We start from the raw sequence: 26,415 nt of genomic DNA on the forward strand, positions 1-26,415 counted from the left end.
CTAATTTTCTTGAAGAGATCTCTAGTCTTTCCCATTCCGTTCTTTTCCTCTATTTCTTTGCATTGATCGCTGAAGAAGGCTTTTTTATTTCTCCTTGCTATTCTTTGAAACTCTGCATTTAGATGCTTATATCTTTCCTTTTTTCCTTTGCTTTTCCCTTCTCTTCTTTCCACAGCTCTTTGTAAGGCGTCCCCAGACAGCCATTTTGCTTTTTTGCATTTCTTTTCCATGGGGATGGTCTTGATCCCTGTCTCCTGTACGATGTCACGAACCTCCATCCATAGTTCATCAGGCACTCTATCTATCAGATCTAGGCCCTTAAATCTATTTCTCACTTCCACTATATAATAATAACAGATTTGATTTAGGTCCTACCTGAATGGTCTAGTGGTTTTCCTCACTTTCTTCAATTTAAGTCTGAATTTGGCAATAAGGAGTTCATGATCTGAGCCACAGTCCACTCCCGGTCTTCTTTTTGCTGACTGTATAGAGCTTCTCCGTCTTTGGCTGCAAAGAATATAATCAGTTGATTTCGGTGTTGACCATCTGATGATGTCCATGTGTAGAGTCTTCTCTTGTGTTGTTGGAAGAGGGTGTTTGCTATGACCAGTGCGTTCTCTTGGCAAAACTCAATTAGCCTTTGTCCTGCTTCATTCGGAACTTCAAGGCCAAATTTTCCTGTTACTCCAGGTGTTTCTTGACTTCCTACTTTTGCATTCCAGTCCCCTATAATGAAAAGGACATCTTTTTTGTGTGTTAGTTATAAAAGATCTTGTAGGTCTTCATAGAACCGTTCAACTTCAGCTTCTTCAGCGTTACTGGTTGGGGCATAGGCTTGGATTATTATGATATTGAATGTTTTGCCTTGGAAACAAGCAGAGACCATTCTGTCGTTTTTAAGATTGCATTCAAGTACTGCATTTCAGACTCTTTTGTTGACCATGATGGCCATTCTATTTCTTCTAAGGGATTCCTGCCCACAGCAGTAGATATAATGGTCGTCTGAGTGAAATTCACCCATTCCAGTCCATTTTAGTTCGCTGATTCCTAGAATGTTGATGTTCAGTCTTGCCATCTCCTGTTTGACCACTTCCAATTTGCCTTGATTCATGGACCTGACATTCCAAGTTCCTATGCAATATTGCTCTTTACAGCATTGAATCAATCTTGCTTCTATCACCAGTCCCTTCCACAACTGGGTGTTGTTTTTGCTTTCGTTCCATCCTTTCATTCTTTCTGGAGTTATTTCTCCACTTATCTCCTGTAGCATATTGGGCACTTACCGACCTGGGGAGTTCCTCTTTCAGTGTCCTACCTTTTGTCTTTTCATACTGTTCATGGGGTTCTCAAGGCAAGAATACTGAAGTGGTTTGCCATTCCCTTCTCCAGTGGACCACATTCTGTCAGACCTCTCCACCATGACCCTCCCATCTTGGGCGACCCGACACGGGATGGCTTAGTTTCATTGAGTTAGACTAGGCTGTGGTCCATGTGATCAGATTGGCTAGTTTTCTGTGATTATGGTTTCAGTGTGTCTGCCCTCTGATGCCCTCTCATGCTCTCTCGCAATATCTATCATCTTACTTGGGCTTCTCTTACCTTGGACATAGGGTATCTCTTCACGGCTGCTCCAGCAAAGCACAGCTGCTGCTCCTTACCTTGGATGAGGGGTATCTCCTCATGGCCACCCCTCCTTACCTTGAAAGTGGAGTAGCTCCTCTTAGCCCTTCTGCACCCACACAGCCACCTCTCCTTCGATGTGGGGTTGCTCCTCTCTGCTGCCTTCCCTGACCTTGGGCGTGTGGTAGCTCGTATAGTTTGCTTGCTGGTGCTAGTGCTGCTAAGTCGCTTCAGTCGTGTCCGACTCTGTGCAACCCCATAGACGGCAGCCATCAGGCTCCCCCATCCCTGGGATTCTCCAGGCAAGAACACTGGAGTGAGTTGCCATTTCCTTCTCCTATGCATGAAACTGAAAAGTGAAAGTGAAATTGCTCAGTCATGTCCAACTCTTAGCAACCCCATGGACTGTAGCCTACCAGGCTCCTCCGTCCATGGGATTTTCCAGGCAAGAGTACTGGAGTGGGGTGCCATTAATATTTATTGTATGCCTGAGGCATGATAGGCCTTTGCTAGGTGCCGTGAGTACCAAAGATACAAGCATCACTGTCAAGGATTAGTGAAATCCTGCCCCTTAGGTGCTCCCCTGAGAATATCAAATATGGGTACTCATGGTTTGATTATACTCTTTGCAGTTGAAGATGGTAAAGCTCTATACAAGCATCAAAAAAAAAAAAAAAAAGAAAAAAAAAGAGACCAGGAGCTGATAGTGGCTCAGATCATGACCAGCTTATTGAAAAATTCAGACTTAAATTCAAGAAAGTAGGGAAAACCTCTAGGCCATTCAGGTTTGACCTAAATCACATCCCTTATGATTATACAGTGGAAGTGACAAACAGATTCAAGGGATTTGACTTGACAGACAGAGTGCCTGAAGAACTATTGGACAGAGGTTTCCCCAGTGGTTCAGAGGGTAAAGCGCCTGCCCACAATGTGGGAAACCCAGGTTCAATCCCTGGGTCGGGAAGTTCCCCTGGAGAAGAAAATGGCAACCCACTCCAGTATTCTTGCCTGGAGAATCCCATGGATGGAAGAGCCTGGTGGGCTACAGTCATGGGGTCGCAAAGAGTCAGACATGACTGAGCAAGCTCACTTCACTTCATGACATTTTACCGGAGACAGTGATCAAGACCATTCCCAAGAAAAAGAAATGCAAAATGGCTTTCTGAGGAGGCCTTACAAATAGCCAAGAAAAAAAAAGAGAGGCTAAAGGCAAAGAAGAAAAGCAAAGATATACCCATCTGAATACAGTGTTCCAAGGAATAGCAATGAGAGATAAGAAAGCCTTCTTAGTCATCAATGCATAGAAATAGAGGAAAACAATAGAATGGGAAAGACTAGAGATCTCATCAAGAAAATTAGAGATACCAAGGTAATATTTCATGCAAAGATGGGCTCAATGAGGGACAGAAACTGTATGGACCTAACAGAAGTGGAAGATATTAAGAAGAGGTGGGTAGTATACACATAAGAACTATACCAAAAAGGTCTTAATGACCCAGATAACCACGATGGTGTGATCACTCATTTAGAGCCAGACATCATGGAATGCAAAGCCAAGGAGGCCTGAGGAAGTATCACTACTAACAAAGCTAGTGGAGGTGATGGAATTCCAGTTGAGCTATTTCAAATTGTAAAATATGATGCTGTGAAAGTGCTGCACTCAATATGCCAGCAAATATGGAAAACTTAGCAGTGACCACAGGACTAGAAAAGGCCAGTTTTCATTCCAGTCCCAAAGAAGTACAATGCTGAAGAATGTTCAAACAGTTGAACTATTGAACTCATTTCACATGTTAGTAAATTAATACTCAAAATTCTCCAAGCTAGGCTTCAACAGTATGTGGACCAAGAACTTCCAGATGTTCAACCTGGATTTAGAAAAGGCAGAGGAACCAGAGATCAAATTGCCAGCATCCATTGGATCATAGAAAAAGCAAGAGAATTTCAGGAAAACATCTACTTCTACTTTATTGACTATGCTAAAGCCTTTGACTGTGTGGATCACAACAAACTGGAAAATTCTTAAAACAGATGGGACTATCAGACCACTTACCTGCCTCCTGAGAAATCTGTATGCAGGTCAAGAAGCAACAGTTAGAACAGATATGGGACAACAGACTTGTTCCAAACTGGGAAAGGAGTATGTCAAGGCTGTATATTGTCACCCTGCTTATTTAACTTACATGCAGAGTACATCATGCGACATGCCAGGCTAGATGAAGCACAAGCTGGAATCAAGATTGCCTGAAGAAATATCAATAACCTCAGATATGCAGATGACACCCCTCTTATGGCAGAAAGAGAAGAGGAACTAAAGAACCTCTTGATAAAGGTGAAAGAGGAGAGTGAAAAAACTGGCTTAAAACTCAAGATTCAAAAAACTAAGATTATGGCATCTGGTCCCATCACTTCATGGCAAATAGATGAGGAAACAATGGAAGCAGTGACAGACTTTATTTTCTTTGGCTCCAGAATCACCTCAGATGGTGACTGCAGCCATGAAATTAAAAAACACTTACTCCTTGGAAGAAAAGCTATGACAAACCTAGACAGCATATTAAAAGCTGAGACTTTTCTTTGTTGACAGTCTGTCTAATACTTTTAAGTTAGCAAATCTGGAAATTTCAGCAGTGGCCATGGGACTGGAAAAAGTCAGTTTTCATTCCAATCCCAAAGAAGGGCAATACTAAGAATGTTCAAACTACCCTGCAGTTGCACTCATTTCACATGCTAGCAAGGTTATGCTCAAAATCCTTCAAGCTAGGCTTCAGCAGTACATAAACTGAGAACTTCCAGATGTACAAGCTGGGTTTTGAAGAGGCAGAGGAACCAGAGATCAAATGACCAACATTCGCTGCATCGTGGAGAAAGCAAGGGAGTTCCAGAAAAACATCTACTTCCACTTCATTGACTACACAAAAGCCTTTGTGTATTTCACAACAAACTGGGAAATTCTTAAAGAGATGGGAATACTAGACCACCTTACCTGTCTTCTGAGAAACCTGTATGTGCATCAAAGGAGTAACAGTTAGAACAGTACATGGAACAATTGACTGGCTCCACATTGGGAAAGGAGTAGGACAGGGTTGTATATTGTCACTCTACTTATTTAACTTATATGCAGAGTATATTATGCGAAATGCCAGGCTGGATGAAGCTCAAGCCTGGATGAAGCACAGGCTGGAATCAAGATTGCCAGGAGCAATATTAGCCACCTCAGATATGCAGATGATACCATTCTAATGGCAGAAAATGAAGAGGAACTATAGAGCTTCTTGATGAGGGTGAAAGAGGAAAGCTGGCTTAAGACTCAACATTCAAAAAACTAAGATCTTGGCTTCCAGTCCCATCACTTCATGGAAAACTGAAGGGGAAAAAGTGGAAACAGTGCCAGATTTTATTTTGGGGGGCTCCAAAACCACTGTGGAGGTGACTGCAGCCATGAAATTAAAATATAGTTGCTCCTTCACAGCAAACTTTGAGAAATGTATGAAAACTTTGAGAAACCAGATAGCATACTGAAAAGCAGAAACATCATTTTGCCAACAAAGGACCATATAGTCAAAGTAATGGTTTTTCCAGTAGTCATGTACAGATGTGAGAGATGGACCATAAAGAAGGCTGAGTGCTGGAGAGCTGATGCTTTCAAATTATGGTACTGGAGAAGACTCTTGACTGCTCGTGAAATGCAAATCAGAACCACAATGTGATATCACCTCACACTTTTCAGAATGGCTATCATCAAAAAACACAAATAACAAATGTTGGTAAGGATATGGAAAAAAGGGAATGCTTGTGCACTGTTGTTGGGAATGTAAATTGGTACAGTCTCTGTGGAAAACACTATGGAAGATTTACAAAAAACTAAAAATAGAACTACCATATGAACCAGCAATTCCACTCCTGGGTATATGTCTTAAAAAAAATACACAAAGAAAATTTTGAAAAGGTACATACATGCCTATATCTATAGCAACATTATTCACAGTTATCAAGATATGGAAGCAACCTAAATGTCCATCAGCAGATGAATGGATAAAAAAGATGTATACACACACACACACATATACAAACATGTACACAATGGAACACTACTCAGCCATAAAAAGGGATGAAATTTTGCCACTTAAAACAACATGGATAGAATTAGAAGGTACTGTGCAGAGTGAAAAAAGATAGATAAATACTGTGTGATATCACTTATACATGGAAACTATAAAATATTGCAAAGTAGTAGATTTAGTAAAAAAAAAAAAAAGACTCACAGTTATAGAGAACAAACTAGTAGTTAATAGTTGGGTGAGGGAAGGGAAAGGGATGATATGGGGAATGAGGAGTGGCTGGTACAAACTGTCATGTATAGAATAAACTACAAGGATGTATTTTACAATACAGAGAATACAGCCAATATTTTAATAACTATAAATGGAGTATAACTTTTAAAACTGTTTGTTGCTATATTGTATACCTGGAACTTACATAATTTGTACATCAATTATACTTCAATGAAGAAAAGGTAGGGGACTTCCTTTTGTGGTCCAGTGATTAAGAATCCACCTGCCAGTGCAGGGGACACAGGTTTGATCGCTGGTCCAGGGAAATCCCACCCGCTGAGGAGCAACTAAGGCCATGAGCCACAACTGCTGAAGGCTGTGTGCCTAGAGCCTGTGCTCTGGAACAAGAGAAGCCACCAAAATGTGAAATCTGTGCACTGCGACGAAGAGTAGCCCCTGCTTGCTGCAACTAGAGAAAGCCCAAGTGCAGCAGTGAATACCCAGTGAAGCCAAAATAAAATAGTAAATAAATAAAATTTTTAAAATGAACTTCTGTTTAATAAAAATGAAGAGAAAGAAAAGAAAAGGTAGGGACTTCCTTGGAGATCCAGTGGTTAAAATTCTGGGCTTCCAGTGCAGGGGGCTTAAGTTCTATTCCTGGTCTGGGAACTAAGATCCCACGTGTGCTGGTGTGGTCAAAAATAAATTAATTAAATTTAAAGGAAAAGAAAAGGTAACTTCCCTTGTTGAGTTAGGTTTTGATTCTTCAGAATCTTTTTGAAGAGAGAGTAGATGCTTTAGTTATCTCCTGTTATGTGATCAGAATTGGTGTTTGAAACAAAACTTACTATCCTAAGATTAGCCTCCCTTTTGTGCCAGATGACAGTAAGATGAGGGTGTGAACTGAGAGGCAAGCAGAGGTCAGTATTAAATGAAGGGCTGTCTCAAGATGAGAGATGAATCAGTAAAAAGGCTGGCCTCAGTAGTACTGAGCCCCATCACTGGAAATGTCCCAATGTGTGCCCTAAGCTTGGAACTGTGCATGCCTGCATGGCACTTAATCTTCATGACTTCATCATGTCTTTTTATTTTTTTGAGGCTAATTACTTTACAATATTGTAATGGTTTTGCCATACATTAACATGAATCTGTCACAGGTGTACATGTGTTCCCCATCCTGAACCCCCCTCACACCTCCCTCCCTTTCCCATCCCTCTGGGTCATCCCAGTGCACCAGCCCCAAGCACCCTGTCTCATGCGTTGAACCTGGACTGGTGATCCATTTCACATATGATAATACACATGTTTCAATGCCATTCTCCCAAATCATCCCACCCTCGCCCTCTCCCAGAGTCCAAAAGACTGTTCTATACATCTGTGTCTCTTTTGCTATCTTGCATATAGGGTTATCATTACCACCTTTCTAAATTCCATATATATGTGTTAGTATACTGTATTGATGTTTTCCTTTCTGGCTTACGTCACTCTGTATAATAGGCTCCAGTTTCATCCACCTCATTAGAACTAATTCAAATGTATTCTTTTTAATGGCTGAGTAATACTCCATTGTGTATATGTACCACAGATTTCTTATCCATTCGTCTGCTAATGGAGATCTAGGTTGCTTCCATGTCTTACACATGTTACAATGTTTTGGTGTCATTCAGTATATTCAAGGTTGAAGCTTAAAGAATCAATACCACTGTCTCTTCCTAAATTCTACAGGGTACAAACTTGTGGAGTTTTCTTATATAAAATTATGCTGTTTACATAGATACTACATATGTCAAATAAGTAATTTAGAATTATTTTAGTTTTGCTTTGGACTGCTGTCACTTAATAGAGTGAATGCATTTAGATGATCTAAGTGACCTCTATGATGTTGCTTATGATAATGAGTGAATGTTGACTTTTCGTGCTTCCTGAAGCCTCATGTGAGAAAAAAGCCCATTGCCAACAATGTGCACTCCCCATGTCATGTGTTTATGCTGAGACCACCTCCCCACCAGAAAACAACTTGGAGGCTTGCTCACACTGCACAGAGGTTCGTGCCTTTGCTGACTCTGAAGTTATGGCCCCTCCTCTCTGAGAACAGAGATACCTTGAGTGGTATCGCAGGTGGTGACAGAGAACTGGATGGTCATCTAGCCCTGGTGTGTCACCCACAACATCCACACACATCATGTGGCTGTTGATCATCAGTGTGAGGTAGAGCAGGGTTAGTGATGGCCAGCAAAGAATACAGTAATAGTATGGAAAACGACAACATGTCTGAGTTTGTCCCTATAAATGTCATTCCCACAATCTGAAGCATTGCCTCAGTGCAATGCTTAGGAGATGAGAGTTCTGTGTTCTTGTTGTGTGTTAGAAGCTGTCCCTCTGGTGGTGGTGGTAATTGCAGCAAAGCTGATAATCCTCTTATTGTGTAGCCTGTAGTCTTCTGCATATTTTACCTATGTAAAACCCTTTCATCTTCCCAGCAAAGTAGACACTATTATTAGCTGCATGTTACAGATGAAGAAACTGAGGCACACAGGGGGTTCATGCCTGGCAAAGACTCACAGCTTGTAAGTAAGCTATAAACCCAGTCTCCAGAAGCCATGCTGTCAGCCTCCAGGCCATCCTGCTCTGCTACTGTTGCTGATGAAACTAAAGATAATAGCAGTAATGGTGGTGAAAACTTACACGGGCCTTAACATGTACCAGGCTCTGTTCTAAGTGCTCTACACGCATTAACTGACATTCCTTGTGACAACCCCAAGAAGCAGGTTCTATCACTGTGTATTACAGATAAAAAGCCTCAGGCACAGAAAAGCTGACTGTCTTTTTGAAAGTTACAGCTGTTACGTTTTACCTTTTTGTTGCTTTTACCTCTTAAATTTTTGTAGCCTGCGCACTTGATTTGTCCATGGAAGTTCATCACTTGTGTATGGAGAGTGACCAAAAATACTGAGAATTCCTCTCGTTGGAACTCACTGGTCCCACTCACTCCTGGTTCTCCTTATAATATCTGACATTTCCTTCTAAATCTTCTGTCTTCATAGCCTTCTCTTCCTCTGCTTCTTCATTACAGTTGGCATTGCTCAGGTGTTCAACCTTGGCTTGCTCTTGTTCTCACTAGACATGCTTTCTCAAGCGGTCTTATTCAGAGTTTTCCTGTATTGCTCTGATCTGCAGACTTATACACCCAGCCACTTGCTGGCAGCTACACATGGATGTTCCACTGGCATCTTAAAACTCAGTGAGTTCAAAGCAAATTAATTTTCTTTTCTCTGAAAAATACTCTTCTTCCTGTGTGCTTCATCCCAAAGCCTCCAAAGCTATGAACCCAGTCAGCATCCTTCTTTCTCCTCCCTCCTTCACACAGTAATGCACATTAGAATCACTGTTTTAATCTTTTCTGTGTCTTGTACCTGGAGATTACTTTTCAAAATGACTAGGATGAAAGCCTTGGCACGTAGACTCTGAAAATCCTCCTCAGTTAACAAACTGAAGAATAACAATCATATGATCATTTTAATAGATGTAGGAAAAGCTTTTGACAGAATTCAACTTCTGTTTACAATAAGAACTCTTCACAGAGTGGGTAGAGAGGGAATATACCTCAACATAACAAAATCTCTGTAGGATAAGCCCACAGCAAACATCATACTCACTGGTAAAAAGCAAGAAGCATTTTCTCTAAGGTCAGGAGCAAGGCAAGGATGTCCATCTTGCCATTTTTATTCACCATAGTTTTGGAGGTCCTAGCCACAGCAATCAGACAAGGAAAAGAAAGAAAAGGAATCCAAATTGGAATGGGAGAAGTAAAACTGTCGCTGTTTACAGATGACATGATACTATATATAAAAATTTCTAAAGACACCGCCATCCCCATGCACCAGCCCCAAGCATGCTGTATCCTGCATCGAACATAGACTGGCGATTCTATTCTTACATGATAGTATATGGATGACCCAGAGAGATGTTATGGGGAGGGAGGTGGGAGGGGGGTTCATGTTTGGGAACGCATGTACACCCGTGGTGGATTCATGTCTATGTATGGCAAAATCAATACAGTATTGTAAGGTAAAATAAAGTAAAAATAAAAATTAAAAAAAAGAAAAAAGACACCACCAAAAAACTACTAGAACTAATAAATGAATTTAGTAAAGTTAAAGGGTACAAAATTTAATAGAGTAGTCCCCCACATATTAATATGAACCTTCAGGTTGCAAACCTTCAATGATGCCAACATTGTTCACATATCCAGTCACATCAGTTAGTTCGTGTGTCTGGCATACGTTGTCACTCATGTGCATTCTCTACAAGTGATTGTGCTTTTCTGTGCTTTACAGTGTCGTAAAGAGTACAATAGTAGAGTCTCTTTATTTCAAGCTCAGGATGTCTGAACACAAGTGTAAAACAGCAGTAAATAGCCGATTTTGTTAGTTGGGTACGTAGACCATCTTTGTTGGACTTACGACCAAATTGGACTTATGAACGTGCTCTCAGAATAGAGCTTGTTTGTATATAAGGGACTTAATGTACACAAAAATCTGCAGCATTTCCATACACTGATAATGATTATGTGAAAGAAAAATTAAGAAAATGATCCATTTACAATTGTATCAAGAAAAATATACCTGGGAATAAATTTAACCAAGGAAGGGAAAGACCTGACTGAAAACTCCAAGATGTTGATAAAGGAAGTTGAGGACAAGACAAGTAAATGGAAAGGCATACCATGCCTATGGATTGGAAGAATTAATGTTGCTAAAATGTCCATACTTCCCAAGGTAATCTACATAGTCGCTAACAAAATACCAGTGGAATTTTTCACAAAATTAGAATAAATTCTAAAATTTGTATGGAACCACAAATGACCCCAAGGCCAAAGCAATCTTGAGAAAGGAAAAAGCTGAAGATATCACATTCCCTGACTTCAGGCTACACTACAAAGATACAGTAATCAAAACATGATTGGTACTGGCAGGAAAAGAGACTCATGTATCACTGGAACAAAACAGAAAGTCTAGAAATAAATTCACACTTACATGGTAAATTAATATATGTCAGAGAAATCAATAATACGTGGTGAGGGAAAGACAGCCACTTCAATAAATGCTTTTGGGGAAACTGGACAGCCACATGCAAAACAATGATACTGGATTATTTTCTTACAACATATTCAGAGGCAAAATGGTAAAAGAGTCAAATGTAAGACCTGAAACCACAAAATACGTACAGGAAAATATAGGCAGTATATTCTTTTTCGTCTTGCATCCTAGGGACATTTTTTTAGATATGTTTCCTCAGGCAAGGGTAAGAAAAGCAAAAATAAATAGGACTATGTCAAACAAAACAACATTTGTACAGCCAAAGAAACCATCGAAATGAAAAGGCAGCCTGCTGTATGGGAGAAGATATTTTGTGAATAATATACTAGATAAAGGCTTAATATTCAAATTATATCAAGAAATCTTACAACCTAATATTAAAAAGAACAAACAATCCAATTTAAAACTACAGAGGACCTGAACAGTCATTTCTCCAAAGGACAAAAAGATAGCCAAGAAACACATGATAAAGGTTCTCAACATCACTAATTATCAGGAAAACAGAAATCAAAACCAATGTGCTATCACCTAACTTCCCTTAGAATGACCATTATCAAAAAGACAAGAAATAACTATTGGTGAGAAGAATGCGGAGAAAAGGGAACCCTCATTCACTGTTGCTGGGCATGTAAATTCAAGGAGCTACTATAGAGAACAGTATGATGATTCCTCAAGAAATTGAAAATAGAAAAATATCATCAGTCCAGTTCAGTTGCTGAGTCGTGTCTGACTCTTTGTGACCCCAAGGACTGCAGCACGCGAGGCCTCCCTGTCCATCACCAACTACTGGAGTTTACTCAAACTCATGTCCATTGAGTCGATGATGCCATCCAACCATCTCATCCTCTGTCCTCCCCTTCTCCTCTTGCCTTCAGTCTTTCCCAGCATCAGGGTCTTTCCTAATGAGTCGATTTTTGCATCAGGTGGCCAAAGTATTGGAGTTTCAGCTTCAGCATCAGTACTTCCAATGAATATTCAGGACTGATTTCCTTTAGAATTTAATGATTGGAACTCCTTGTAGTCCAAGGGACCCACAAGAGTCTTCTCCAACACCACAGTTCAAAAGCATCAATTCTTCGGCACTCAGCTTTCTTTATAGTCCAACTCTCACATCCATACACGACTAGTGGAAAAACCATAGCTTTGACTTAGATGGACCTTTGTTGGCAAAGTAATGTCTCCACTTTTTAATATGCTGTCCAGGTTGGTCATAACTTTTCTTCCAAGGAGCAAGCATCTTTTAATTTCATGGCTGTAGTCACCATCTGCAGTGATTTTGGAGCCCCCCCCCCCCAAAATAAAGTCTGTCACTGTTTCCAGTGTTTCCTCATCTATTTGCCATAAAGTGATGGGACCAGATGCCATGATCTTAGTTTTCTGAATGTTGAGTTTTAAAGCCAACTTTTCATTCTCTTCTTTTACTTTTATCAGGAGGCTCTTCAGTTGTTCTTCACTTTCTGGCATAAGGGTGGTGTCATCTGCATATCTGAGGTTATTGATGTTTCTTCCAGCAATCTTGATTCCAATTTGTGCTTCCTCCAGCCCAGGGTTTCTCATGATGTACTCTGCATATAAATTAAATAATCAGGGTGACAACATATAGCCTTGACGTACTCCTTTCCCTATTTGGAACCAGTTATGAATTCTAGTTCTGGGTATTTATACCAGTGAAAATGCTAGTTGAAAATGATGTATACACCCCTATGTTTGTTGAAGCCTAATTTATAAATAGCCAAGATTTGGAAGCAACCTAAGTATCCACCAATAGATGAATGGATTAAGAAGACATGTTTTACATATACATATGTGTGTATATCTGTTATATATATATATATATATATACATACATACATGCATACATACATACATACATACATATACACACACACACACACACATTTTCACCTACACGCACAGTGGAATGTTATTCAGCCATGGGAAAAGGAAAGATTCCTACTTGCAGCAGCACAAATGGACCTGGAGGGTATTATGCTAAGTGGAACATGTCAGACAAGAAAGACAGTGTTGTATGACTGTAAATTATGTGTGGAATCCAAAAAGCAAAACAAATGATGAAACAAAACAGAAAAGATACATTGATACAGAGAATAAGCTTGTGGTTGCTGGGGTAGGGGTGCAGGGGTGGCTGAAAAAGGCAATGTGGATAAGAGGTATAATCTTGTATTTAATATAAAATGGGGTTTAATGTTGAGGTTTAAGCCAACTTTTTCACTCTCCTCTTTCACTTTCATCAAGAGGCTTTTTAGTTCCTCTTCACTTTCTGCCGTAAGGGTGGTGCCATCTGCATATCTGAGGTTATCTTCATTCCAGCTTGTGCTTCTTCCAGCTCAGCATTTCTCTTGATGTACTCTGCATATAAGTTAAATAAGCAGAGTGACAATATACAACCTTGACATACTCCTTTTCCTATTTGGAACCAGTCTGTTGTTCATGGGAAATAGATGGGGAAACAGTGTCAGACGTTATTTTTGGGGGCTCCAAAACCACTGCAGATGGTGACTACAGCCATGAAATTAAAAGACACTTACTCATTGGAAGGAAAGTTATGACCAACCTAGATAGCATATTCAAAAGCAGAGACATTCGAGACAGCAAAATAGACACAGATGTATAGAACAGGCTTTTGGACCCTGTGGGAGAGGGAAAGGGTGGGATGATTTGGCATTGAAACATGTATAATATCATATATGAAACGAATCACTAGTTCAGGTTTGATGCATGATACTGGATGCTGGGGGTTGGTGCACTGGGACGACCCAGAGGGATGGTACGGGGAGGGAGGAGGGAGGGGGTTCAGGATGGGGAACATGCGTATACCTGTGGCGGATTCATGTTGATGTATGGCAAAACCAATACAATATTGTAAAGTAATTAACCTCCAATTAAAATAAATATGTTTATATTTTAAAAAAAGAACCCATTTAAAAAACAAAAAAGGCAGAGACATTACTTTGCCAACAAAGGTCCATCTAGTCAAGGCTATGGTTTTTCCATTGGTCATGTATGGATGTGAGAGTTGGACTGTGAAGAAAGCTGAGTGCCAAAGAATTGATGCTTTTGAACTGTGGTGCTGGAGAAGACTCTTGTGGGTCCCTTGGACTGCAAGGAGGTCCAACCAGTCCATCCTAAAGGAGATCAGTCCTGAGTGTTCATTGGAAGGACTGATGCTGAAGCTGAAACTTCAATTCTTTGGCCACCTCATGTGAAGAGTTAACTCATTAGAAAAGACCCTGATGCTTGGAGGGATTGGGGGCAGTAGGAGAAGGGGACGACAGAGGATGAGATGGATGGATGGCATCACCGACTCGATGGACATGAGTTTGAGTAGACCCCGGGAGTTGGTGATGGACAGGGAGACCTGGTGTGCTGTGATTCATGGGGTCACAAAGAGTTGGACACGACTGAATGACTGAACTGAACTGAATGGGGTTTAATATACAGCATGAGGAATATACTCAGTAATATTGTAATAGCTTTGTATGGTCACAGATAGTTACTAGACTCACCATTGCATTCATTCCATAATATATTTAAATGTTGAATCACTGTTGTATACCTGAAACTAACATAATGTTGTACATCAACTATAATATTTTTAATTTCTTTTTATAATCCCCTAAAGTGAAGCCTTGATGCTAGGCTTCTTTTGACAGCATTGGATGCTGACATTTGTCAGTTATCACGATTAACAGGATTTCCTAAAACAATTTGTAATTGTTTCAATGCACCATTAGCAGTGTGACATTCTGAACAGGGTTTCTCTTTAATTTCAGCCTGTGAAGTTGAAGCAGGGAAAGTTTACCAAGTGTCGTCAAAAGAGCACATCCAGCCTTTCAAAGAAAACATGGAACAATTTATTATTCAAGGTAAATTCTGAAAAGATGCTGCACTTCCCTCCCTGCTCAGCAGAAAGGTAGAAGGCATTTTGAAAAATAGGCATTGGTTTAAAAGGGATTATTTTAACATCACAGAAAAATAAATGATGTTTTATCATAAGTCACACAGTTGTGACATACAAGCAATTAGCTAAACATGCTGTTTTGTGGATAATATTCATTATTACTGTTTTTTAATGACAGTAAATGCAGTAGTTATTAGTTAAAATGGCATATGCTTACAAAGGCATTACAATTTTTGTGCTTTTTGTAATAGAAAGTTAGATATTCTTTAAAGTTTTATCTACACGTACAAGTTCAGTTCAACTTGGTATTTGCTTTATCAAAACATTGTGCTACAAAACCAAGTACATTGATGATTTTCTGATCTTTAAAACATTATATTCTATTTTTATAGGATGTATAAATACTCCTGGATATTTAACACGTTTTCCCCAAGGACCGTAAAAGCCTTATAAATATTATATTCTTGATTCTTCCTATATTCCTATGAAATAAGCAGCAGTAGGAAATTTCAAGCAATATTAAAAGAACAAACAGTGTTAATAGGAGAAATCTATTAATCTATTGCTGTTTGAAATCCTTGAAACATGATTATATCAAAAGACTCACTACTCCACACATTTCTGCTTTGGAATATGGCATTTCTTCTGAAGATCAGATCTGTATGAAGCTGGGCTCTGGGAGGCTCTCCTAGTTCAGGAATTCTCCAGAGACTGATGGGGCCTGAGACTGAAGCTGAGCAGTGCTCTGAAGACTGGCTTCATCTTCTGTCGTTTCACAGGTTGTTCAGGTGTCTGTAATGATGATAATCCAGAAAATGAGATATACTGGAATTTGATTAAACATTAAACACAGCTCTTTTTTAAATGAGACAGGACCATTTAATCATTTATATTAATTGTGATCTTAGAAACAGAAGTTTGGTCCATCATATATCAGAGTGGTTGTCATTTTCATATCCTCAGGGCCTCATAACTGAGAATAGAAAGTCTGCTCACTGCTTCCTAAATAGTCCTTGACTGAAATCCATGTTCTGTAGTCACATGGTGGAGGATTCTGTCAGCTCACTCCACTCTTAATGGTGAAGGAAAGTGAATCTTGATTTTTCATCCAGTGGGCCTTTAGGATCAAGAGACTGTAATTTTATGGAATATTCTTTTTTGCTTATGGGTAAAAAGGAGTCCTTAACTCTATAACTCATTAAAAAAGAAGTCAAACAATTTGCTAGATTTCACATCTAATACTTGAATGAGTATGTGATTCATATAGTTGTTCACATTATATGTGATTATATTATACAGTATTCTAAATCTGTATTTTTTAGACCAAGTGCTGAATTTTTCTTTTGACTCCATCTTTTTGAATGAAGAGCAAAAGTGTGTTTTAGCGACCCAGGTAGAATTTAGAAATTTTGCTTATAAATCATACATGATCAGCCATATCTAATCTTTCAAAATCATGATGATTCCAAGGTTGTGTGAGACCCTCAGAATTTGCCCAGTAGTTCACGTGGGTGGGAGACCATATCCCTTCAGACTAAATGGATAGGTATCTATTCATGTTTTACTGGTCTTCTGTATTGTATCCCCTTTATTATGAAATTCAGGTGTTAGTAATTCTTCTGCTTCTCCATGACTTCCTGGTCAAAGAAGCAATGACTCTTGTAAAGATAATACCTTTTTATCCTTATAGGTGTGAAATGCTTCACCGTATTACCATTAGGTTAATGCTCATTGAGTCCGACATGACTGAGCGACTTTCACTTTCACTTTGGGGCTTCCCTAGTGGCTCAGCTGGTAAAGAATCCACCTGCAATGTGGGAGACCTGGGTTCAGTCCCTGGGTTGGGAAGATCCTCTGGAGAACGGAACGGCTGCCCACTCCAGTATTCTGGCCTGGAGAATTCCACGGACTATACAGTCCCATGGGGTCACAGAGTCGGACGTGACTCAGTGACTTTCACTTTCAGTCCTAATTATGTGAATCTTTTCTTCATGTCTCTTCGTCAAGCACCTTTAATTAGCCTTTTATTTCTTCTCTGGTTCTCTTCACGTGTTCTATGATTTTTAAAAATTTTTGAACAGCTATTTGCCCAGACATTCTTTGGGGTACTGAGTCACAGCAGTGAATAAGAAAATGTTTGTGTCTTGGTGGGCATTACATTGTATGTTATCTGGAAGACAGATGATGACAACAGCAAATCCTTAGGAAAAACTTGTGTAGATCAAGTATGTCTAAAACATGGAAGAAACAAAAGTCTAGCTTTAAACACAATTGCTCATGAGCCTGTATTCAGTAACATATGGTGAAAAACTGAATTTCAAGGTACACTTCTCTGAGAATATGGCCAATTTTGGATTGCATATTTTTTCTAGTTATCAGGACAAAATTTTAAATTTAAATCTATATACTGAAAATGTGTTCCATTATATATGCCAAATCTTTGTTTATAATTAGGCCTTCTTCAGTAGTAAAACCATTTTCTTACATTAACCTGTGTGCTCAGGTTACTTTACATGGGTATATTCAGCAGCAAAGGCTTTTCAATGTGCTTCATTTTCTAAAGCTAAAGTCTGTCTCAGACAATCCGAGAGCCTATATCCAGTGCTAACCAAACATTTTAATTGCATTAGCTCTCACAGTATAATAGAGACCTCTCTTAACCGTACTCTAAGAGCCTCTGAGTCCATCTGGTCCAGTTTTCCATTGATCCACCCCGACTTGCACTCCCCATCTTTCCAGTTCTACTCAAGACAAAACTTCATGGCCTTTACTTAAACACCTCTTTGGGAATATCCCTTACCTCTGCTCTGAAATAGACAGATTTAGAGAGTTGAGTCCTGCTGCCATAAAGCAGATATTGATTGTAATGGTGCCAGCTAAGTGCCATCCCTTGGAGAACTGAGAATGTAGTGTGAATAAATAATATTCAATTATTTATTATACAAATACTGTTCTGAGCACACCCCCGCCAGTTTTATATTCCTTGTGACATTTAACCATTCTCTGAGATTGTGTCATTTACTTGTCCCCAAACAGTGTAAGGTCCATTAAGAGAGCACTTTACTCTGCTTCTTGCTGTGTCCCTACACCTAGAAAAATGCCTGGAGTATAGTATACACCATCCTGCTCACTAGACAGAAGCCCAACAACCCTCATTAAGCCTATATTCACACCAGGGTAGCTCAACGTTTGTTTCTTGACAGGGTGGCTGTCCTTGTACAACACTGACTGCTGTCACCTAAGTCATGCCAGAGAGCTGCTGCTGGAATTCACTTCTCAGCAGTACTATGATATTTCCCTTGCAAAGTTAGTTTTCCCAGCTTCTGAGATTTGTTTCTGTCTTCTCTTGAACCTCCACAATCTTCCTGTTCCGTTACCTATTGCTCTAATGATAATCTCACTTCATCAACATTCAAAAAACTAAGATCATGGCATTCATTTCCATCACTTCATGGCAAATAGATGGGGAAAAAATGGAAAGAGTGACAGCTTTTTTTTCCTGAGCTCCAAAATCACAGCAGATGTTGACTGCAGCCGCAAAATTAAAATACACTTGCTTCTTGGAAAAAAAAGTTTATGACAAACCTAGACATCCGCCAGACATGGAAAAATGGATTGGTTCCAGATTGGGAAAGGAGTATGTCAAGGCTGTTATGCTGTCACCCTGCTTATATAACTTATATGCAGAATACATCATGTGAAATACTGGGGTGGCTGAAGCAGAAGCTGGAATCAAGATTACTGGGAGAAATGTCAACATCCAATGTGCAGATGACACCACCCTTATGGCAGAAAGCAAAGAGGAACTGAAGAGCCTATTGATGAAAGTGAAAGAGGAGAGTGAAAAAGCTGGCTTAAAACTCAACATTCAAAAAATGAAGATCATGGCATCTGGTCCCATCACTTCATGGCAAATAGATGGGGAAACAATGGAAACAGTGACAGACTTCATTTTCTTGGGCTTCAAAATCACTGCTGATTTTGACTGCAGCCATGAAATTAAACGATGCTTGGCTATGACAAACGTAGACAACATATTAAAAAGCAGAGACATTACTTTGCCAACAAAGGTCTGTCTAGTCAAAGCTGTAGTTTTTGTAATAGTCATGTATGGATGTGAGAGTTAGACCATTAAAAAAAAAAAATACTGAGCACCAAAGAATTGATGCTTTTGGACTGTGGTGGTGGAGAAGACTCTTGAGAGTCCCTTGGACTGCAAGGAGATCCAACCAGTCAATCCTAAAGGAAATCAGTCCTGAGTATCCATTGGAAGGACTGATGCTTAAGCTGAAGCTCCAATACTTTAGCCACATGATGCAAAGAACTGACTCACTGGAAAAGACCCTGAAGCGGGGAAAGGTTGAAGGTGAGAGGAGAAGGGAAGGACAGAAGATGAGATGGTTGGATGGCATCACCAACTTGATGGACATGAGTTTGAGTAGGCTCCGGGAGTTGGTGATGGACAGGGAGGCCTGGCATACTGCAGTACATGGGGTTGCAAAGAGTCAGATATAACTGGCTGAACTGAACTGAGACATCGTATTAGAAAACTGAGAAATCACTTTGCCAACAAAGGTCCCTATAGTCTAAACTATGGTTTTTCCAGTAGTCATGTACAGATGTGAGAGTTGGACCATAATGAAGGCAGAGTAAAGACCATAAAGATCGAGGGCAGGAGGAGAAGGAGGCAACAGAAGATGAGATAGTTGGATGGCATCACCCACTCAATGGACATGAGTTTGAGCAAACTCCAGGAGATAGCAGTTCATGGGTTCACGAACAGTCAGACATGATTTAGCAACTGAACCACAACATACTCTGGTGAAAAAACAAACTCTGTTATAAAGCTTCTCCCACACCCACCCATCACTGCATCTGCAAACCTGGCTGAAGACCTTGGGCTTTGCCTTGAATTTGGGGGAGCAGAGACTTAAAGATTTAAGCGAGGGTACACTGACAGCCTAGGGACCATCTACGTGGAGCCTGCCTAGACTCGGAGTCAGGAGGCCACTTTGAAGATTGTTTGGTTACACTGTTAGAGAGGCAAGGAGGCCTGTAACACGTTGTGGGGGGATAGTCACAGTGCTGGAGACAGGATATATTTGAGGGATATTAATAACATAGAACAGAAATCACTTGGGGACCAAATGAACATAAAGGCAATGGATGGTGTCCAGATTTCAGGTTTCAATGGCTGGGTGAGTCACTGAGATAGAGAAAAGAAATCTTGGAAAAGTTTTGAATGGGTGGTATAATCAGGTGTCCTGTGTGCAGTAGATGTGGGAGAGGAGCTGAGATGCAGGATTGCACATCACAGGCCAAGTGATTATTTAGTGCATGTGATCACCTAGGAAGATAAGAAAATAGATTCTAGGGTAGAATTCTGGAGGCGAATACAGTTACAGGATGAACAGGAGAATCCCCAACAGGTGTTAGTAGTCAGACAGGTGGAAAGAACATGAGAGAAGCTATTGTAAGGGAAACCAGAGTGAGGGATAGTTCAGAAGAGGGGAATGATAATAGTGGTACATGCTCCTGAATGAAACATTTCTCTTGAATTGGTATAGGCAGAAACCAGTTCTCAGAGGTTTTTACATTGAAGGGAAGTGAGAAAATAGAGTGCAACTCTGCAGTGACTTTAAAAGTCATTGTTGAACAAGTATAAGTGATACATGAGCATGACTTACTGTTTAATCGAAATCACTGCAATTAGATTTCTCTGATGTATACCAACATATGTGATCATTTTATTTTTGTGCAGTGTTAGAAAACTAGTTGGTAATCTCCAGATGCTTATGCATCATTTATTTCCTAAGACTTTATTTATGCAGCTTTAAGTATAGTTGAGCTCTGATGTCATGCTAGTTTCTGCTGTACAGCTCAGTGGATCAGTTATACATGCATCTGCTCTTTTTTGGATTTCTTTCCCGATAGCCATTACAGAGTACTGAATTGAGTTCTCTGTGCTGTACAGAATGTCTTTTTGGTTACCTATTTGTTGGTTTCTGTTTGGTGGCTGTCTATCGTAGCATGCATATGTCAATCCCAGTCTCCCAGTTTATCCCTGCTCCCCATTCTTCTGGACTTTCCTGGTGGCTCAGATGGCAAAAAAATCTGCCTGCAGATTTTTCAACCCAGGGTTCAATCCCTGGGTCAGGAAGATCCCCTGGAGAAAGGAATGTCAACCCACTCCAATATTCTTGCCTGGAGAATTTCATAGACAGAGGAGCATGGTGGGGTTCACTCCATGGGGTCACAAAGAATCAGATCTGACTGAGCAGCTAACACTTCCCATTCATCCTGTTAGCCATGAATTTTTTTTTTCTATATCTGTGACTCTGTTTCTGTTTTTTAACTAGGTTCATTTGTACCATTTATTTTAGAGTCCACGTATAAGTGGTAATATATGATATTTGTCTTTGTCAGATTTGCTTCACCACAAATGGCATTATTTCATCCTTTTTATGGCTGAGTAGTATTCCATTGTGTATACATATATACACACACCACATCTCCTTAATCCATTTGTCTATTGATGGGCATTTAGGTTGCTTTCATGTCCTGGCTTTTGTAAATAGTGCTGTAATGAACATTGGGGTGCATGCATCTTTTTGAATATGTGTTTTTTTCAGATATATTTGCAACCATATGGTAGCCCTAGTTTTAGTTTTTAAAGGAACCTCCACACTGTTCTCCAAGTGGCTGTACCAAGTTACATTCCCACTAACAGTGTGGGAAGGTTTCCTTTTCTCCACACCTTCGCTAGCATTTATTGTTTGTAGACTTTTAGATAATGGCTGTTCTGACTGGTGTGAGGTGGTACCTTATTGTAGTTTAGATTTGCATTTTTTTAAAAAATAATGAGCACTGTTGAGCATCTTTTCATGTGCCTCTTGACCATCTGTGTGTCTTTTTTTTTTTTTTAAGAAATATCTATTTAGATACATTTTGGAGTTGGGTTGTTTTCTTTTACATTGAGCTGTGTGAGCTGCTTGTATATTTTGGAGATTAATCCATTGCCAGTCACTTCATTTGCAATATTTTCTCCCTTTCTGTGGATTGCCTTTTTGTTTTGTTTATGGTTGCCTTTGCTGTGCAAAAGCTCTGAAGTTTAATTAGCTTCCATTTGTTTATTTTTGTTTCTATTTTCATTGCTCTAGGAGGTGGATCAAAAAAGATCTTACTGTGATTTATGTCAGAGAGGTTCTGCCTGTGTTTACCTTTAAGAGTTTTATAGTGTCCAGTCTTACATCTAGGTCTTTGATCCATTTTGAGTTGATTTTTGTGTATGATATTAGGGAGTATTCTTTCATTACTTTACATGTAGCTGTCCAGTTTTCCTAGTGCCACCTATAGAAGAGACTGTCCTTTTTCCATTGTATGTTCTTGCCTATTTTGTCATAGATTAGGTGACCATAGTTGTGTGGGTTTATTTCCACTTTCTATCCTATTCCATTGATCTATATTTCTGTTTCTGTGCCAATACCAACCTGTTTTGATGACTGTAGCTTTGTAGTATAGTCTGATGTCAGGGAGCCTGATTCCTCCAGCTCCATTTTTCTTTCTCAAGATTGCTCTGGCTGTTTGGAGTATTTCATGTTTCCATACAAATCATAAATTCTTTTCTTCTAATTCTGTGAAAAATGCTATAGTTCCATAGGGATTGTATTGAATCTGTAGATTACTTTGTGTGGTACGGTCATCTTGACAACACTGATTCTTCCAATCCAGGAGCATGGTATATCTCTCCATCTGTTTGTGTCATCTTTGATTTCTTGCATCAGTATCTTACAGTTTTTGAAGTACAAGTCTTTTACATCCTTGGGTATGTGTTTCTAGATATTTTATTCTTTTTGATGTGATGGTAAATGAGATTGTTTCCTTAATTTCTCTGTCTGATCTTTCACTATTAGTGTATAGGAATGCAAGAGATTTCTGTGTTTTAATTTTGTAGCCTGCAACTTTACCAAATTCATTGATGAGCTCTGGTTTTCTGGCAACATCATTAGCATTTTCTAGTATAGTATCATGTCATCTGCAAACAGTGACATTTTACTTCTTTTCCTTTTTAATTTTTATTATGAAATTTAAAAATATTACTATATGTATTTTTAGATATCTTATATTACATATAACATATTTTATATATAATAGAAACATAGCATATTTATGTACATATGTATGCACACATACATATAATTTTTCAGATTTTATATTCATTTCACTTATAAAACAAGATAAATATATTCTCATTATTTGCCATAATTATGTTCTACAAGGTTGCTGCAGACACTGAATTAGTGAGTACTAGATCACTGTTCCTAGCAGTAAATATAGTTCTTCAAGCCTCTGGTCACATTTTGGTCTCGTTTCATCAACCAACCAAAGTACAATCTTTTTTTATGTGTGTTCATGTTTGAATACACCTTCTTTACTGTACTGCTAATTCATTAATATCAAACTCACAGCCAAGTCTGACAGCCCATGAGTGAAGCTTACCCAACACATGTATTTTCCCCATAAGGCACACCATAGCCTCCTCAGGTTTAGGGCACTAGATAGCTCTGCACCTCCATGCTTGTGGACTGTTTAAAAAGAGAGATTACCAGAAAAGAAGGAGGTAAAAAGATGCCAAACTGCATCCCAGTAGACTGAGAAAAGGACACTTGTATAGTATGAGACTTGGAATAAAGCAGAGGCACACTGTATTCAGCCTTAACCAGGAACATGTACCTGGTGACTCAGACTTTCCAATGTTCTGCATACATCTGCGAGTAACTACAAAAGCACTGCAGTTATTTATTTTGGATTAAAATAATTTTAATGAGTTGACAACTTCACAAATACAGAATCCATGAATAATGAGGATCACCTTTGAAAGGTTATGTATGTATAAATAAGGGCAAGTTTGTATACACGTGAAACACTGAGCTCGATGAATCACAAGCTGGAGTCAAAATTGCTGGGAGAAATATCAAGAGCCTCGGATATGCAGTACGATACCACTCAAATGGCAGAAAATGAAGAGGAACTAAAGAGCCTCTTGATGAAGGTGAAAGAGGAAAGTGAAAAAGCTGGCTTGAAACTCAACATTCAGAAAACCAGGATCATGACATCTGGTCCCATCACTTCATGGCAGATAGATGAGGAAAAAATGGAAACAGTGACAGATTTTATTTTCATGGGCTCCAAGACGTGATACTATACATAGAAAATCCTAATGATGCTTCCAGAAAACCAGAGCTCATCAATGAATTTGGTAAAGTTGCAAGTTACAAAATTAATACACAGAAATCTCTTGCATTCCTATATACTAATAATGAAAGATCACTGCTGACAGTGACTGCAGCCATGAAATTTAAAAGATGCTTGCTTCTTGGAAAGAAAGTTATGACAAACCTAGACAGCATATTAAAAAAGAAAGACATCACTTGCCGACAAAGGTCCGTATAGTCCAAGCTTATGGATTTTCCAGGAGTCATGTACCAATGTGATATTTGGACCATTAAGAAGGCTAAGTGTCAAAGAATTGATGCTTTTGGCTGGTTCTTTGAAAGGATAAATAAAATTGACAAACCATTAGCCAGACTCATCAAGAAGCAAAGAGAGAAAAATCAAATCAATAAAATTAGAAATGAAAATGGAGAGATCACAACAGACAACACAGAAATACAAAGGATCATAAGAGACTACTATCAGCAGTTGTATACCAATAAAATGGACAACGTGGAAGAAATGGACAAATTCTTAGAAAAGTACAATTTTCCAAAACTGAACCAGGAAGAAATAGAAAATCTTAACAGACCCATCACAAGCACGGAAATTGAAACTGTAATCAGAAATCTTCCAGGAAACAAAAGCCCAGGTCCAGACGGCTTCACAGCTGAATTCTACCAAAAATTTCGAGAAGAGCTAACACCTATCCTACTCAAACTCTTCCAGAAAATTGCAGAGGAAGGTAAACTTCCAAACTCATTCTATGAGGCCACCATCACTCTAATACCAAAACCTGACAAAGATGTCACAAAAAAAGAAAACTACAGGCCAATATCACTGATGAACATAGATGCAAAAATCCTCAACAAAATTCTAGCCATCAGAATCCAACAACACATTAAAAAGATCATACACCATGACCAAGTGGGCTTTATCCCAGGGATGCAAGGATTCTTCAATATCCGCAAATCAATCAATGTAATTCACCACATTAACAAACTGAAAAATAAAAACCATATGATTATCTCAATAGATGCAGAGAAGGCCTTTGACAAAATTCAACATCCATTTATGATAAAAACTCTCCAGAAAGCAGGAATAGAAGGAACATACCTCAACATAATAAAAGCTATATATGACAAACCCACAGCAAACATTATCCTCAATGGTGAAAAATTGAAAGCATTTCCCCTAAAGTCAGGAACAAGACAAGGGTGTCCACTTTCACCGCTACTATTCAACATAGTTCTGGAAGTTTTGGCCACAGCAATCAGAGCAGAAAAAGAAATAAAAGGAATCCAAATTGGAAAAGAAGAAGTAAAACTCTCACTGTTTGCAGATGACATGATCCTCTACATAGAAAACCCTAAAGACTCCACCAGAAAATTACTAGAGCTCATCAATGAATATAGTAAAGTTGCAGGATATAAAATCAACACACAGAAATCCCTTGCATTCCTATACACCAATAATGAGAAAGTAGAAAAAGCAATTAAGGAAACAATTCCATTCACCATTGCAACGAAAAGAATAAAATACTTAGGAATATATCTACCCAAAGAAACTAAAGACCTATATACAGAAAACTATAAAACACTGATGAAAGAAATCAAAGAGGACACTAATAGATGGAGAAATATACCATGTTCATGGATCGGAAGAATCAATATAGTGAAAATGAGTATACTACCCAAAGCAATTTACAAATTCAATGCAATCCCTATCAAGCTACCAGCCATATTTTTCACAGAACTAGAACAAATAATTTCAAGATTTGTATGGAAATACAAAAAACCTCGAATTGCCAAAGCAATCTTGAGAAAGAAGAATGGAACTGGAGGAATCAACTTGCCTGACTTCAGGCTCTACTACAAAGCCACAGTCATCAAAACAGTATGGTACTGGCACAAAGACAGACATATAGATCAATGGAACAAAATAGAAAGCCCAGAGATAAATCCACACACATATGGACACCTTATCTTTGACAAAGGAGGCAAGAATATACAATGGAGTAAAGACAATCTCTTTAACAAGTGGTGCTGGGAAAACTGGTCAACCACTTGTAAAAGAATGAAACTAGATCACTTTCTAACACCACACACAAAAATAAACTCAAAATGGATTAAAGATCTAAATGTAAGACCAGAAACTATAAAACTCCTAGAGGAGAACATAGGCAAAACACTCTCAGACATAAATCACAGCAGGATCCTCTATGATCCACCCCCCAGAATTCTGGAAATAAAAGCAAAAATAAACAAATGGGATCTAATTAAAATTA

General features: G+C 39.1%; 1 protein-coding gene across 1 annotated transcript in view; it reads left to right on the plus strand.

Moving 5' to 3' along the window:
* The window catches only part of FMN2 (formin 2), a 359,973-nt gene that overhangs the window by 260,367 nt on the left and 73,191 nt on the right, over positions 1 to 26,415 (plus strand). Inside the window, exon 14 of the mRNA XM_052639523.1 lies at positions 14,788 to 14,880. Within this exon, the coding sequence (XP_052495483.1) occupies positions 14,788 to 14,880 (93 nt within the window). The remainder of the gene's footprint in view (positions 1 to 14,787; positions 14,881 to 26,415) is intronic.

Source organism: Budorcas taxicolor, chromosome 5 (genome assembly GCF_023091745.1).
Source record: "Budorcas taxicolor isolate Tak-1 chromosome 5, Takin1.1, whole genome shotgun sequence".
Classification (NCBI taxonomy): Eukaryota; Metazoa; Chordata; class Mammalia; order Artiodactyla; family Bovidae; genus Budorcas; species Budorcas taxicolor.